We start from the raw sequence: 15617 nt of genomic DNA on the forward strand, positions 1-15617 counted from the left end.
ATGGATAATATTGATGTTTATTTTTAATCATTTTCCAACTTTTATCGATTTAAATATTCACACTTGTACAAAATTATGGGGTTTAAACTGTTTTTTATTTGCATCTATTTACATTTTCACAGTTGTTGGAAACTATAGAGGGGTGTCAGAAAATATGTGGGGTCAGGAAAGTAATTATTTAATGACAGTAGATATTGAGATTCAAAAAATTAAAGCTTATAAACATTAAAACACAAACTGTCAACATCCCATGTCAAAATATATAAACTAAGTATCCTTAAATCAGACTAATACATTATCAAGCAGCATTTCTCTTACTTGCCTATCTGTAAACTTGATGGAAATTTGTTATTGCTACCACTGTTATATAATTGCAACAAATTTTGTACAAAGTGTAACACATGGCCAGAAAGGGTTAAGCACCCTGCAGGCTAAGTGACCCAAAGCCAACCATTAAAGACATGTTAGAAAGTATCTGAAGGGTAATTAGGGCCATTCCCTGCTAGATAGGCCAGAACTTTGAAGTGCAAACCTGTATTAAGAAAAGGAGTACTTGTAGCACCTTAGAGACTAAAAAATTTATTTGAGCATAAGCTTTCGTGAGCTACAGCTCACTTTGAGGTGATACTAATTGTGTGTGTTTACTTATATTTTGTTTAATAATTACCCATGTAAACAGACAGTTTCTGTCTGTCACTATAGCTATTGATTCAGAGATCAAAAGGGAATATTAACACTTAGCTGAATCTTGAATGCAATAATGTCATTGTCTATATGTCTCTTTATAGTTTGTGATAGACTGCCTAATGGATACATTATTTTATGTTAATCCATGAAGTTAATTACTGGTGAGGTTTAGGAAACAGAAGGTTACATCAAAAGCCTATTGTTCACCCAGGACTGTATTAGAACAGTTCAGAAATCTCGTATAACCTCAAGGATTACAATTTATTAGCCAATTGCAACAAAAATGGAACAAAAATATTTTATAAAGTAGTAACACTTCAAGAAATACCATTATACTTTGGGTGGTTGATGGCATTTATGTTGAAGGCATAGCTGAGGTATGCCAGCATTTATAAATGTGTTGTTTGTATTACAGATGGAGCAGAATCAAAATCAAAGATATGAACACCTTTGAATTTTGAGGTGTTCATAATCCCCACCTATGCACAAATGTTGTAAATGACCTTTATTTTCATAATGGACAGAATCAGAACCCCAGATCAAACATGCTCACAATTTGGGGGTGTTTGAAAGCTGGACTGAAAATTGTGTGGCATGGGCCTGAATGTGGATTGCATAATAGATACTTTTTTCAGAGTAGCAGCCGTGTTAGTCTGTATTCGCAAAAAGAAGAGGAGTACTTGTGGCACCTTAGAGACTAACCAATTTATTTGAGATACTGAAACTGTAAAAATATCTAAATAAATAAAAATAAATTGCTTTGTTTTAGGAGTTAGAAAGTTTTCAGCCAACCATTTTTTCATAATACACACAAATATGCCTAGATGATTCTTGGAAGAAGAGCACATTGAAAATGGGATTGTCTAATTTTCCTTCTTGCTTCCTTTCACAAACATGCTTTCAAAGATAAACCAAATTAACATATTCCCAATTACTATTGGTAGTCTCTTTTGTTTTTTCACAGTCAGAAGTAGAATAACATAACACAGACTCTCAACTAACTGGGAAATTGTCACCATTAATTTTCGTGAATGTTAGATGCTAGCAAGCTTTGCCAGATCAGATCACGGTCCTCTCTTCTGTTTCCAAGTCACCAGTGGATCTTCCTCAAGGCATATTGCAGTGAGATTAATAAAAGTACTCCTGGATCAGTCTTTTGGGTGAAGAGTCAACAGACTAGCAGATGAACCAACTCTCTCCCCACAGGACACCAAGCCATGTTGAGACACATGAGACAGAATTATTTTGCCTTGTAGCCTACAAATTGAAGATGCCTGATCACTAGCAGATGTTGTCAAGGACGAGGCTTGTGAAGCAATTAAAGAAGAGATGTCAGCACCTTAGGCAGAATCTAATGGTTGCAACAGAAGAATTCTGTGTTTGCCCTGGAGTGGGGTGATGGCAGCATATTGCAAAGAGAATTATAACAGAACATCTTGACAATATCATATGTCAGCCTCTAGGCAAAATGCCCTAAATTCTGCCCTTAAATGAAAGATCCTGCTGTGCAGTTGTAGCACATGTTGCTCACTTTCAACCCTATTTCTAAGATCAAGAGTTTTAGAATCACCCTCCACTACCAGAACATAACTCTTATTGTTTGATTTCTCATTTCATCTGATGTACAGAATCCAAAACTCAAGCAGAATTTGACTGAATTATTACACCCTCACCCCACGTATGCTATCTTAGCATACGTGCAACAGGCCACAGGTGGCACGCTACCAAAATTCATCACTGAATTTGGTCCACTGGTTGGACCATTAGCTTCCCTGGCCTGCGTATTGATGGGGAGTGCGATAGGAATGATGATCACACTCCCACTGATCTCATATTTACCCACCTTTGTAAAGCACAGAGACAGCCTAAGAAAGGTGCTAAACAAAGGCTCAAGACTGCAAGGTGCTGAATGCCTTCCATGGACCTAGGATCTTATCATGAACTCCCTTTACGTACTCAACACCTGGCAGGTATGGGCCCTTACCAAAGGGTATTATTAGAAAATAGAGAAGTAAGAAATGTGTTTACATTTTCAGCAGAATATTGTACCTGATTGCGGGAGGAGGGTGTCTACAGGATTCTATGCCCTGAGAGGGAACAGAGGGCTGGTGGGGGTTATGTTTCTATAGTATTGATTGACCCGTGGATCTCAAAATGCCTCAGGCACATTAAAGTTCTCCCTTTCATCCCATTTTACAGATGGGTAACTGAGGCATAGAAAGGAAGTGACTTAAACCCAGCCTCGAAGTCCTGGACCACAGCTTTATCTTCTAGGCCCCCGTCACCCAAAGAGGCAGAGCAGCACCAAGGAGTCTTGGCTCCTGGCTCTACCCACTAGGCCCCCTGATTCCCCCAGACCCAGAGCAGAACCCAGGACTCCTGGTTCCTGGCTCGACCCACTAGGCCCCCTGACAGACACAGCACAGTACCCAGGAGTCCTGGCCCTCCACGCCCCTCAGGCTGCCCTTTCCCAGTGGGGTCCAGCCCGTAGGCAAGGCCGGGCCGGGCCAGGCCAGGCCAGGCCGGGCCGGGCCGGGCCACGCCATCCAGCAGCCCAGCCCCCCTCTCCCACCATTTCACGGTTAACGTGCGAGCCCCGCCCCCTCCACTCTTCTGCCTCGCCGCCCCGCTCCTGCTCGCCCGCGCTCCGCCCTATTCCCTTCCCTTGATTGGTCGGGAGTTTGGTGACGTCAGCGGTGAGGGCTGAAAGTGGGCGGGGCCGAGCTCGGGCCTTCGCAGCTTCAGGGTCGCTCGGCCTCAGGCTGGTGTCTCCGCGGCGCGTCCCTGCGGGGGTCCGAGCGCGGCGGCGCCCGCGGTGTCCCTCCGCCGCCGGGCCGGGATGCCGAAGCGCTCCTGCCCCTTCGGGGACACGGCCCCGCTGCAGCTGAAAACCCGCGTGGGGCTGCGGGAGCTGAGCCGCGGCGCCCTGGGCGAGAAGTACCGGCGGGAGCTCTTCGGTGAGGGGCCGGGCGCGGGGGCCTCCCTGCCCGCGGGGAAGCGGCAGGGACCGCGCGGGGCAGGTTATAGCGGCCCCGGGCGGGAGTCCGCGGCGGGGCGCGGCGGTCTTGTGTCGCCCCGGGCTCCCTCCGCGGGCAGGCGGGGGTTGCGGTAGGTGCCCGTTGGCGGGGCCTGGGGCTGGCCAGGGCTGCTCCCGGGGGGGCTTGTGAGGTTGGTGGACAGCGCCACGGGGGGAGCTCTGGGGGCGCCGGGCAGTCCCTTCCTGATGGCAGCCGAGCTTGAGCTTCGGCAAGCTCCAGCGTTAATAACCCCTGACACACAAGCTGTCAACGTCACCTGGCAACATGTTCCCGGGAAACGTCCTGAATGCCAACTCCCAGCCCTCAAACGGCGTCTTTCTTCCTCCGCCCAGCCCTAAATTGCAGCTGTCCGGGGAAGCAGTTTTTCTGTGGGTTTCCATGCCTGAGGTGAAATGGACATTGACCCATTTAAAAACTCATCCTTCCAGGCCTAGGATGAGTTCCTAGCGTGCCCCTCTATAGGGCTGTTCTTACCTTGACTCTCTTCTTCCCATCCCTGTTGCTGTCTCCTAGAAAAGACCAAGGAGCTACTCTTCCGAGGCGCCCAGGCCTACATGGATAGCATGTGGAAGGGCAACGCAGCAGGGACCTGCACAGTCCCCTGCTTTCCAGAGCCACTTAAAGATACACAGGAAACTTGTACTAAGTACAGTTGGAATGGACAAATGCTCATTGGGCAAGATGGAAAACTACTGAGGCATTCCCAAGCAATGGAAAAGAGTAAGTGGCATCTAGCTAATTATTCGTTATATCAGCAGGTATCTGCAATATCTTTGGATCAGCAGCATAGGGAACAGAGTAGCAGCCGTGTTAGTCTGTATTTGCAAAAAGACAAGTACTTGTGGCACCTTAGAGACTAACAAATTTATTTGAGCATAAGCTTATGCTCAAATAAATTTGTTAGTCTCTAAGGTGCCACAAGTACTCCTTTTCCTTTTGCAGCTTAGGGAAGTGGACTTCATTAGTCTCCTTTGGTGAATGCACAGAACATACCTTTTTCTACTAGAGTTGCTTAGCTGTTGCCAATGACATGTTTAGTTGATGTCATGTGGCTCCCTTTTTGTTTAAAATATAATTGATTTAAAAGCTGAGATCCTCATAATCAGTTTATAAATTTAGTTAAATATAATCTGCTTGATAACCTAGGTGTGGCATGCCACAAAATTCTGTCTTCAATGAAACTTCATAGGTGGGCTATATTTTGTGCTGATGCCTGCGGTAATGCACTTTAGCTGTCAAAATTTCCAACACCACTAATGTAATTGCAGTCATAACATTGATATGGAGGTAATCTACTATCCTGAACCTTGTAGAACTTTAAACATCTGATGTTCAAATCTTCTGTTCTGGTATAAGAATCTAAAAACCTATTTCTAAAACAGCTCCACCAGTCGGAGTTTCCAAAGCCTGTTCCTCCTGCATAAGAACTGTTGATATCAAAGAAGCTTGCACACAGTGTGATCGTTTTGTATGCCAGAATTGCAGCAAACTCTGCAAGTGCTGTAATGCTGTTGCCTGTTCCTTGTGTTCGATTATCGAGTAAGTGCCTCATGCAACTTTTTAGAATATACTATTTCAATAAGGGAAAGGCTGCAGTATGCATCAGATTGTAATGGCCCATTCATATGTTGTGCCTTCACATACTGTATCTTCGTGTTGTACCCAAGTGATCCTGAAACTTTCAAGAGGCATGTAGTTTTGTCATTAAACTATCTAAAACAGGAAAGGATATAGTGTATGAAGTAATCTACTCTTACTGTAAGTGACTCTGCTTTCTATCCAAATGTTCTGTGAGGTGAGAAAGGCATGTCTCCTATCACAGCTCTGTAGAGCTGATAGAGGGAGTGGATACTTGTGAAGTAGCTGGAAAGAATTTACAGCACCATTAGTGTTTCTCTAATGCAGCGGTTCTCAAACTGTGGGTTGGGACCCAATTTTAATGGGGTTGCCAGGGCTGGCTTAGACTTGCTGGGGCCCAGGGCTGAACACCAAGCCTTAGTGCCCGGGGCAAAGCCTGAGGGCTTCAGCTCTGGGTGGCAGGGCTCAGTTTACAGCCCCCCTGGATGGGGCTGGAGTCCTTGGACTTCAGGTTTGGCCCCCCTGCATGGGGTGGGCTTGGGTGGGCTCAGGCTTCTGTCCCCTCTCTCCCCCCGGTCATGTAGTAATTTTTGTTGTCAGAAGGGGGTCTCAGTGTGATGAAGTCTGAGACACCATTTATGTACATTACAGCAGGGGTTAAGTCTTGTTTGTGGTGAGCTTTGAAGAAAGGAGGGGAAGCTTTATACTGTGTCCAAAAGAGTGTACACTCATTTGACATGTGACTGTTTCTCTTCTAGTTACAGTGATACTGGCGAGCAAGTTCTCTGCAATGGCTGCTCAATGTTTGAAGCCTGAAACTCTTAATGAACTATCAACACCTCTTTATGGCTAAGGTATCAAGTGCCATGAAGAACATGTTTATATCTGACCCTTCTAGTGTGTGGAATTAACAATGGGATTTCTATGCATTTTATGTGATATTTTTTTAATACTGTAGCTAAATAAACTTTTTTATATGTTGAAGAGACTTCTGAATTACTGATGCTATTATCTGAGGCTGCAGTTACCTTCAAGGACTATCTTGAGCTGGATTCTACTGGCATAGATGAGCATAGTTCTCAGCACTACAGATAACATTTAGAACACACATTTTGTGTCTGAAGGCTGTTCAGTTACTGCTATCTCTGGATACTGGTTTATGGGTCAAAATAGTATCAATTCATGTAGTGCTTTTCATAGGGGGATGGCATTGTTCTAGACACACAACTTTCATCTGTGAGGTCTAAGCTCAGGCACTTGTCCTAGGTCACATAGCTCAAAGCAGAGACCGGAGTAGAATTTGACTCACAATATGATCTGACTTGTAAACGTTCTCTTCCATACACATTATTGGCTGCCTGAATCTTCATGGTTCCTTCTAGCATAACCTTGATCTAGAAAAGATGCATACGTGGTACCCTCTTTCAGAGTACACATCAGAAATCTAATTATTCAATGAGCAGCTTTGTACGTAACTATATCTGGACATTAAGTTTGATGTCTGCCTCAACCAGAAACTGCAGACTGTCAGTGGGAAAGGATACTTTTTCCTAAAATATTCAAACTTTTTTTTTAAAGTAAATTAAATTTAAAGATCGTAAAAAGTTATACCAAGCACTTTTTTTGGAACGGTGACATCAGCTCTACAGCCTTCCTTCATCCTTCTGTTTTTGTTATAGTGGAAAATAGCTTAAACCTGTATTTTATGAATGTAAAACATTCTTTGATAGATGATGTTACTGTGCTTAAATATCAGGTTTTTTTAGAGAGATTTTAGGAAACAACTTTTTGAACAGAAAACAATGGTTTACGGTTAAGCTCTTTCTACAAACTTGTACCTCTGATGTGTCTGCTTTTTTTTCCCCTTTCCACTTAGGGTTACAGGCTGAAAATAGTGACACTCTTCCAGGCTCCTGGAGAGATCAGGCAGGTTGTTTACAAACTATTTGTATTTCAAAATAGTTGACAGACGCGTTTTGGCTCATTTATCCTTACATTTTATTTCATATGACCTTGTGGTCGAAGACCACTGAAGTGGATTTCATGGCTCAAAATCCCTATTAGTTAGTAATCCTCAAGCCTGTCCCTTCGAAAGGTGGCTGTCATGATAGATGCCTCATGCAGACAATGTAGATTTAGAAGGAAGGAGGGAGAACCAGAAAAGGAAAAGGAGTGCTTCTCTGGGTTGCATGGATGGGAAGAAAAAGGAAACCGAAAGCAGAGAAACAAATGGCAAAGAAAACTTGCCTGTATTGGAACGGTGTAATGTGCTCCAGAAATGTTATTTAAAGGGCACCTGCCTTCTTTGTTTCTTCACAATCCAATTGGAAAGTCTGAAAGGTTTATTTTTGCCTCAGAAATATCCTTTTGGTGTAGTTGTATTTTAACTCTCAAAGCCTGACACGTTTTGTTTTTAGGGGAGGATTGGGGAACTGGAGCGAGAGCTTTTCAGCCCTTCATTAAATGTTTTAAATCTTTTAATGGACTTATTCCCCTATAGGCAATTCAGCGGGGAAAGGATTTTTAGTCTGAGTATCGAAATCTCTTTTGGCTTTATTAGCTGAGGTATAGGTACTAACGGTACTTCCTATGCCATAATGGGAAAGACGCAGATCACAAACACACTTTCTACATTTTCAAGTTACTTTTAAAGTGTGTTGCTGGATCTCCTGGTTCCCTTGGTGCAGTTTACTATGGAGCAGTATAGGGTCTGCTCCTGGGATGCTTACAGAGCCGCAGGCAGTGGTAACTGCATATGTTCCATTACTGGAATGGTAAATAGGCCTCACTTTGTTGCATTCAGCTGCATTTGAGTTTTCTTTGTGATTACAGTATTCCATTATTCCAAGTTGGGCACTGAAAACTTTAAGTTGGGTGGCTGCAAGTATTGGGACAGTGTAATAATGCTAAAGGTTCAGACAAAGAATAAGTCTCTCTTCTAGCTGCTGGGTTGGCTGTAGTTCTAGAGTTTTAGCTTTTACACCACAGCTATGAGAGGGTAGGGGTTTCCTTTAGGCTATGGATATAACAAAATAACTGCATGAGACCCTTCCATTCCATTGCTATACTTACTTTGTTCTAAGGCTCTCTGTGGGTACATCTTACACTATGCGCTTTTTTCGGTGGTGTGTAGTGTATGTAACCGAGAAGCTTCCCCAGCATGGTATAATTGCAGTGTAGATAGTGGGGTACAGCTAGGGCAAGTAAAGACATGCATGAAAGAGGTGTGTGTGTGTGTATGTATGTATATGAATACATGGCTCTCACCTTGTCCAAGTCATGCCTCCATGTCTACAATGCTACCATTAGCAGTGTAGTGTCCCCCTACCAGCTGGCTGCTGGAGCCCTTCCCCGACCACAGGGAAAGGCTCTGGTGGTGGAGGGGAGGCAGCAGTGCCTCCCCCTGCCAGATTCTTTCCTTGCTGCAGTGAAAGGCTTTGGCAGTGGAGAGTTGCTGAAAGCCTTTCCACACTGTGGAGCCTTTCGCTGACACTTGTAGCTACATACTGCAGTGTGGGTGCAGCTTGCTTTTCACTGCAGACACTAGTGTGTAGTGTAGAGGTAGCCTGTGTTGCCTTCTAGCTTCATTTCACCCCACTGAGTTGGCTTCACAGAATTCACCTTTTTCAAAACAAAAGAGTAGATGCTTAAGATAAAGAAGATAACACACTTAGGTTACTATCGTTTCTTGTCCCTGAGACCCTTAATATGCAGGAAAGAAAGAAAGTGTATCTGGAAGTAAGGCAAGGATCTAAAGTGAAATGCGGACACTTCTGTTTTCTGTGAAAGACCTCTCATTCCCCTACAGTGTGATGTAGGAAAATTGTAATCTGTTTTTAAAGGGCGTGGGTAAGCTGGTGGGAACACGTGCTGTTTACCTGCTGGCCCCATGGAGCTCAGAGAGAACAAGTAATCCAGCCTTGGAGACTGTTCTGCTGTTGAGGACCATCACTGTTCGAGGAAGCTGCAATGCAGCCTTACAGCTGAGGAATGGGGCAGAGCTGCTGCAAAGGCACAGAGCCTCAATGTAGCCATCTTGGAATGCTTGTAGTACATACGTGAACCTTGCAGCCTCTTTGGCAGGGGCAAACCCATCATAGAATGAGTGGAGAACTCCTTGGAGATTTTCTTTCCTACAGGCCCCTTGTGCAGGCTTTCACATGGGAGTGGCTAATCAAGTCCTATCTCAGTAAAAATGGTGTATAAAGGAAAAAATCTGGTTATGCAGTACATTGATTTCTTTAGGATTGTTCAGCAAGTTTGCAGGGCACAGTATGCTTTGGATATTGTATTAACTGCTTCTCACTTATGCTGAAGCAAATCAATTATCCTACTATAAACAATTACAAGGACAGTCCAAAGGCTTTATAAAATTTTAACATGGTTCATTGGATAGTAAATAAAAGATCCTTAATTAAAATGGCAGTAGTGGTTTAGGATGGTTTCTGTGCCTTTTTTTGCCAACTGTCCTTTGAATCTTATATTTTGTGTCAGCAGAGATGGACCAAGTGACCTGACAGATCATTTATTTTTCTAGATTGACTACTTCTGTTGTACAGCATTTTGTACCTTTTGCATTGTGCAGAGGTTATATATTTTTAAGTGGCTCAGATGTCATACAAACAAGCTGCATAGCACTTTAATTTCTGTATTGTAATGCCATTTGTGTTGCCAGCTCTAGCAATTTTAACATGAGTTTTGCAATTTATTGGTGTGTTTTTCTTAGCTCTCCAGCTCCTGGTGTCAGATGATTATGTGAGAACTTCAGCTTTCATTTTTTTTAAAAAAAGAAAAACAAACAAAAACCCAGAAAACCCCCCACAAGTTTCTTGCCCACATGATTGCAGAGAGAAGCTTGAAAAAGTGAATGTTAAAGGCTCAAAAACCTGAACACAAATTAAGACTGAAATTTATCATTTTTAAAATATCATTATTTTGGGGGGCATTTTTGAATGTTAATTCTTGAGGTTGGAAATAGTGATTTTAAATGTATTTCATTTGTTCTTCAGTTCAGTTATATATTTTTTTTGTTCCTCATTTAATAGTGTAAATTTTTCATCGCTACCCCAGGGTCCATTTAAACTGGTGGTATAGGTAGTGCAGGTTGCTTTAAGGTTTTATATAGTGATAATTACTTCGTATATGGATTTGTGCATTTGCTTTCAGGTATTTCCATAATTCTATTTTTATTAAAATGTAATGGTTGGAACTAGAAACATATTACTACTGATTGGGGTTTGTACTTTATTTTTGTAGTCTTTTAATTTCTTCCTTTTTATTCATTCTCTTGGAGGAATACCAATGTAGGTGGTAGGCCAGATCCACAGCTGGTAAAACAGCATAGCTACATTAAAATCAGTGGAGTTATGCCAGTTTATATCAGATGAAAATCTGGTCCACTGTGAATGGAATAGACTTTTTTTTCACTGAAATATTAAACCTGTTCAAATACACCTGTTGATCTGTCATAAATAAATAGGCTATTTCAACAACATTTGGTAACAGTAAGATGTTTAAAATGCTCCCATTATTTTCAGACTGCTTAATGACTTAGGCCCTGATTCTTTAATGTGATCTATGTGGATCCAACCTTGCACTTACCCCACTGCCATCAGGGGGGTTCCCTGAAAGCACAAAGGTCCAAGCACACTTATCTGATTAGAGGATTGGGGCCTATGATTTAAATTTTGAAAAGTTTCCAATATTTGAATAAATTGAAGTGTGTAATGGCAAATGCCCACTGTGCTAAAACTAGTTTTAGCATATAGCCACAAGGTGGCATTGCCTTGCAAGTTTTGCATAAATTCTTAATCAATATTCTGTTTTTCCTCAAATCATGGCAGCTGGATAGAGGCAGTCAAGTCATGATTGGGTGAACAGTTTTAGTTTGTAAAAAGGTGCTTTTACAAAACCTACAGTAAGAACAATAATTCTATTTCCAGGAACTTTAAAAAAGTCAGGGGGAGGTAGTTATTTAGCAAACATTCCTCTGCAATATTAACTTTGAGGGGACTACTCATGTAAATAACTTTAAGCACATGCTTAGGTATTTTGCTGGATGAAGCTCAAGTTAAAATTTTAATATGCTGTTATTTGTCCTAGCCCATGTTAGTTCCATTTTAAACACCTGATGTGCCTACTCTTTTACAAGCAGATTACTCATGTACTGAGATTTTGATTTCTTTCCATAATACTAAGATAGTTTAAGGCTACAAATTAGATCCAGAAGTAGAGCTGGACAGCAAATGGTTTTCCCATTCTATGACCATCTTTGATATTTCAATTCTTTCCCTCCCCTCTCCCCCTGTTTTGTATCAAGATAAAACTGAGATCTTTGGAAAATTTTCAGAACAGAAGTGTAAATATCCTACTGCACATTCAAACTGAGATATTGTGATCTTGTGCAAGATGATGATTATATTTTTTAAATAATCATCATCTGGTCATTGTCCTATAAACCACCTTTGTTCTGAAGATGAGTAAACTTCTTTCCAGGTGGTGATAGTTGTCAATGTTACTGCTTCTAGAGCTGTGTGAAGAAACCTGTTCTATTCAGTATTGGACAGATTTTCACAAGAGCTCAGCACCCAACATGCAGAACTCTTCAGATCTGCTCATACCTGTCTCAATGGAAGCTATTGTGTGCTGAGCTCTTGTGAAAATCTGGTCCTGACTGTAAGATTAAAAACTGAGGCAGACAATCACTTTTTTTTTTTTAAATATACACATGGACATAACTTTCTCTATTGTTCAGACAGCTTTGGAAATATCCAGCAGACATGTAGGAACTGGAATTAGCCAAAGAGCCTTAGATCTTTAGTAGTTTGGTGAAAGGTGTTTGTTGTTGGGGAGAAGAGGGTGTGTGCCTGTCTGTGGTTTTTTGTTTTTTAAACACCAAACCATTCAGAGTGATGACACTGGTATTTCATGTTACTGAGAGAGAGTTTGCACCAGCTCTAGAATCTATCTTTATGTGCTCGGCCTATATTTAAACCTACCTCCAGCAGTCTTTAGTCTGGTTTGCTTAGCTGAGGGTACATTCTTGGTAGTGGTTTATGTCTACTGAGAAATTTGCTGTTACTTACTGTTCTTATAAAATAATACAAATTCTTACTCCATCCAGAATTTAGTGAGATACTCTTTTCAGTAACTAAATCAGCATTATTGTATTATAGTGCATTTTTTGTAGGCTGCATAGCAATTGAGAGCTCTGTAGCTGAACTGATGCTGGTACAAATCCAAAGGGCCAGATCTTCAGGTGCTGTAACTAAGTGCAAATACACACTGAGTCAATGGAGCTATGTTGTTTTATACCAGCTGAGGCTCTGACTCTGTTTTGGCATAAAGCTGTGATGTCATCATAATTTGTTTAATGATAACAATAGGCTTGGCTGCCTACACATCACAAACCCTTAGCCTGAAGAGTTTACAGTCTGAAAGGTCAGACAGAAAAAGCTAGGCTACACTGGAAAATCCAGAGAAAGGAATGACTGGATTTTTGAAGTGGTAAACTAATTTCTTCTATCAAAGATGGTTGGATGGTTAATTGCATGCTGTGATGTTTTAAATATCCAGGGTAAAATCCTGGCCTCATTAAAGTCAATTGGAGTTTTGCTAGTGTCCTCCTGGGGTCAGGATAATCACCCCATAAATGTATATACCAGTATTCTACAGGAACTTCATCTACCCAGGGGGCAGTTCTATATAGATATTGTACAGCACAAAGCAATGCTACGCAACAGTTTGCGCCAGGCAGGAGAGAATACTGTACACAACTGCAATGGAAGGAGGAAGACTCACTATCCAAAATAACCACGCTCTCTTGGTCAAATTCTAACACAGCTGCTCCCGCAATAAAGTGCGTTGTGAAATTTTGTGACAGCAAGTGTGGAGACCTTCCATTGTACATGCTACTGACGAGTCAGTATTCTCAAGGGCACTGGCTCAACACAGACCCAAAGTGAAGGTTTATTGTGTTCACTCTCTAATAATTCTGCAGGGGTAGGTTGACATCAGATCTGGATTTGACACCGTGAAGGGGTTTGCCCCGACTGGCATCACCAGTCTCTGCTGTGGGAGCATAGATCAGCACTCCATTAGCTCTACCCCAAAGCAGGCCTATCTGGCCCAGCAAGCCAGGCTTTGGAGTGTTTCAACTGCTGAGCCTCTGGTTTACCTCTGCTCTCTTATACATGGGGGAAGGCTGGAAGAAAACACAGCTCTTACTGCCTCCTTTCCCTGTGGGGTTGGAGGGCAGAAGTGGCTCCTCTCTATAAGTAGCCACAGGAAGAGGGGAGCTGCACAGTGGGATTGGGAACAAAGTTAAGAGAACAGTAGTTGGGGAGAGGAGAGAGCATGGACCAGAAAAGATGAAGAAATCTGGGAGCATCTGCCAGAGACACCAAATATATGTGTGTGCCCGGGGGGGTCACGTCTGAATGAGAAATGAGTCAAAAGAAGAAAAAATACCAGTACAAAACATTGAATATTATAGAGAAAACTGGCAAAGATTAAGAAAGTTTTTATGCAACATTAATAAGTAACAGTTGGCTGGTCCATGTTTCCCTTCCATTCCTCTGTATACAGGCAATACACAGTGGGCCAGATCCGACTAAATGGCAGCGGCAGCAGCAGGTCTGGGGAGCAGGGAAAAGAGCTAATACAGGCAGGGGTAACTTTCATCTTCCTGTATGAGCTCCTTTCCCTGCTTCCCCGAGGGGGCTTCATTCGCTGGAGGGAAGGCAGATGGTGGGTCCAGTGCCCACCCTCCTATGGGGTTGGTTGTGTGGTTTTTTTTTTTTTGTTTTTGGCCAGATGGGGAGTTTGAGGCTACTTTGCACTGTCATAGACTCTCTCTGTGGCAGCTCTCAGCTGCTAGAGGCTTCCACCAGGGTCTGCACCAGCAGAAGCCAACCTAAATATTATGTTATATACACACATATGCTGTGGCTCTGTACATCTGAATTCATGCTACTGTGGCTGTACTCTAGGAAAATATACCTGTGTATTTGGGACTGTTACTTTAGTGTATCTTTTTTTCCCCCTTTCCTGGAACCTGCATGTACATTGCGTTTTTATTATGGAAGGGTTGCTTATGAGCACAGGGCTGTTTGCATCTGTTCTTTTTAAAGAAAACCTGAGTGAAAAATTTTTAGATAGGAGAACCCCAGATAGTGCTATGGACGTTGCAGCCGAGGGAGGGTAGGTCAAATCTGAGTGCTGTAGATTTCAAAAATGTCCTTTTTAAATAATGACCAGCCATGTTTTGAGTTCTGCTCCATGAAGAAAAGGAGTGCTGAGTAGTCAAGCTTCAAGCAAGGTGGTTTTATTCACAGTTGTATTTTAAAAATACACATTAAATGCTGCACTGCTATTTTTTATTTAGGGATTGTCTGATACTATCGTTAAGGTGAATTTATTATGCCAGATTCCAGGTCCATATATTGGGCATTCAGCAGCTAAACTTCTATTACATCTAAGACCCTGGGGGAAAGAAGATGATGTTTCCAACAGCATCAAACTTCTTAGGCATGTTGCTGTGTAAACATGCTATTTGGTTAGGACTAGATTTGGATACCTTCACTCTATCCACATTCAACAATAACTAGCCTCAGTGCATCTGGATTCCTTTGAAATCAGTGGGACCACTTACGGAATACGGTGTGACTCCAGAATTGTCAGTTCAGGTTGGGTCACCTTTTCCTACGAAACTGTTTAGCAAAGAGAGAGTTTGACTTGGGACAGAATTCATTTGTAAAATGTGCAATTATGGAGAAAAACTAAAGGTGGGCCAGGTTTTGATTCCTTTAGCTAGATCTACACCACAAGCCGGGGACGTGATTCCCAGTTTCCACAGCCAGGCTTGCCCTAGCGCTCTTTGAGCTGCCCTACGAAAAAGCAAAAGCATTGTGTAGTCAAGGACGCACAGGCTAGGTGCCTCGGTGCATACCCCGAGCATCCAGATGGGTTTGGACTCAAGGCAGCTAGCCCATGTTACCCCAGCTACGCTATTATTTTTAGTGTTCTTGTTCAATGAGAGCTAGTGCGAGCATGTCTACTACAGCTGAGAAACACACTCCCCAATTCAACTGTAGCCATAACTTGACTCTTAAATACTCATGCGTCACATTGTGCCAACTCCACCTGCATAAATAAACCCATTATTCCTCCTCTCAGGCTCTAGCCTCTGCTTTATGCTCATGCTTTCCCCCCCTCTGGTCTTCTTCTCCAGTTGCACCAAATGACATTACAGCTCTCCTTCAAATCCTCTGATACCTCACTCGGCTTGGACTCACCCTACCCTCTGCAGTGCCA

At 42.5% G+C, this 15617-nt stretch overlaps 1 protein-coding gene across 1 annotated transcript; it reads left to right on the forward strand.

The window, feature by feature from the left end:
• The first annotated feature begins 3397 nt into the window (after positions 1–3397).
• Positions 3398–6287, forward strand: SIVA1 (SIVA1 apoptosis inducing factor). The gene is made up of 4 exons (XM_077819469.1): positions 3398–3644; positions 4239–4445; positions 5108–5264; positions 6062–6287. The coding sequence occupies exons 1-4, from the start codon at positions 3527–3529 to the stop codon at positions 6117–6119; spliced, it is 540 nt and encodes a 179-aa protein (XP_077675595.1). The 5' UTR covers positions 3398–3526; the 3' UTR covers positions 6120–6287.
• Positions 6288–15617: the final 9330 nt, after the last annotated feature.

The sequence above is a fragment of the Eretmochelys imbricata genome, chromosome 6 (genome assembly GCF_965152235.1).
Source record: "Eretmochelys imbricata isolate rEreImb1 chromosome 6, rEreImb1.hap1, whole genome shotgun sequence".
Lineage (NCBI taxonomy): Eukaryota > Metazoa > Chordata > Testudines > Cheloniidae > Eretmochelys > Eretmochelys imbricata.

What these genes read in the sequence shown, in the direction of transcription:
- SIVA1 (XM_077819469.1), top strand. Translation starts at nt 3,527, where the DNA reads ATGCCGAAGCGCTCCTGCCCCTTCGGGGACACGGCCCCGCTGCAGCTG. An exon ending in GTACCGGCGGGAGCTCTTCG is followed by an intron (nt 3,645 to 4,238) that starts GTGAGGGGCCGG and finishes GCTGTCTCCTAG; the next exon opens with AAAAGACCAAGGAGCTACTC. An exon ending in TTCCCAAGCAATGGAAAAGA is followed by an intron (nt 4,446 to 5,107) that starts GTAAGTGGCATC and finishes TTTCTAAAACAG; the next exon opens with CTCCACCAGTCGGAGTTTCC.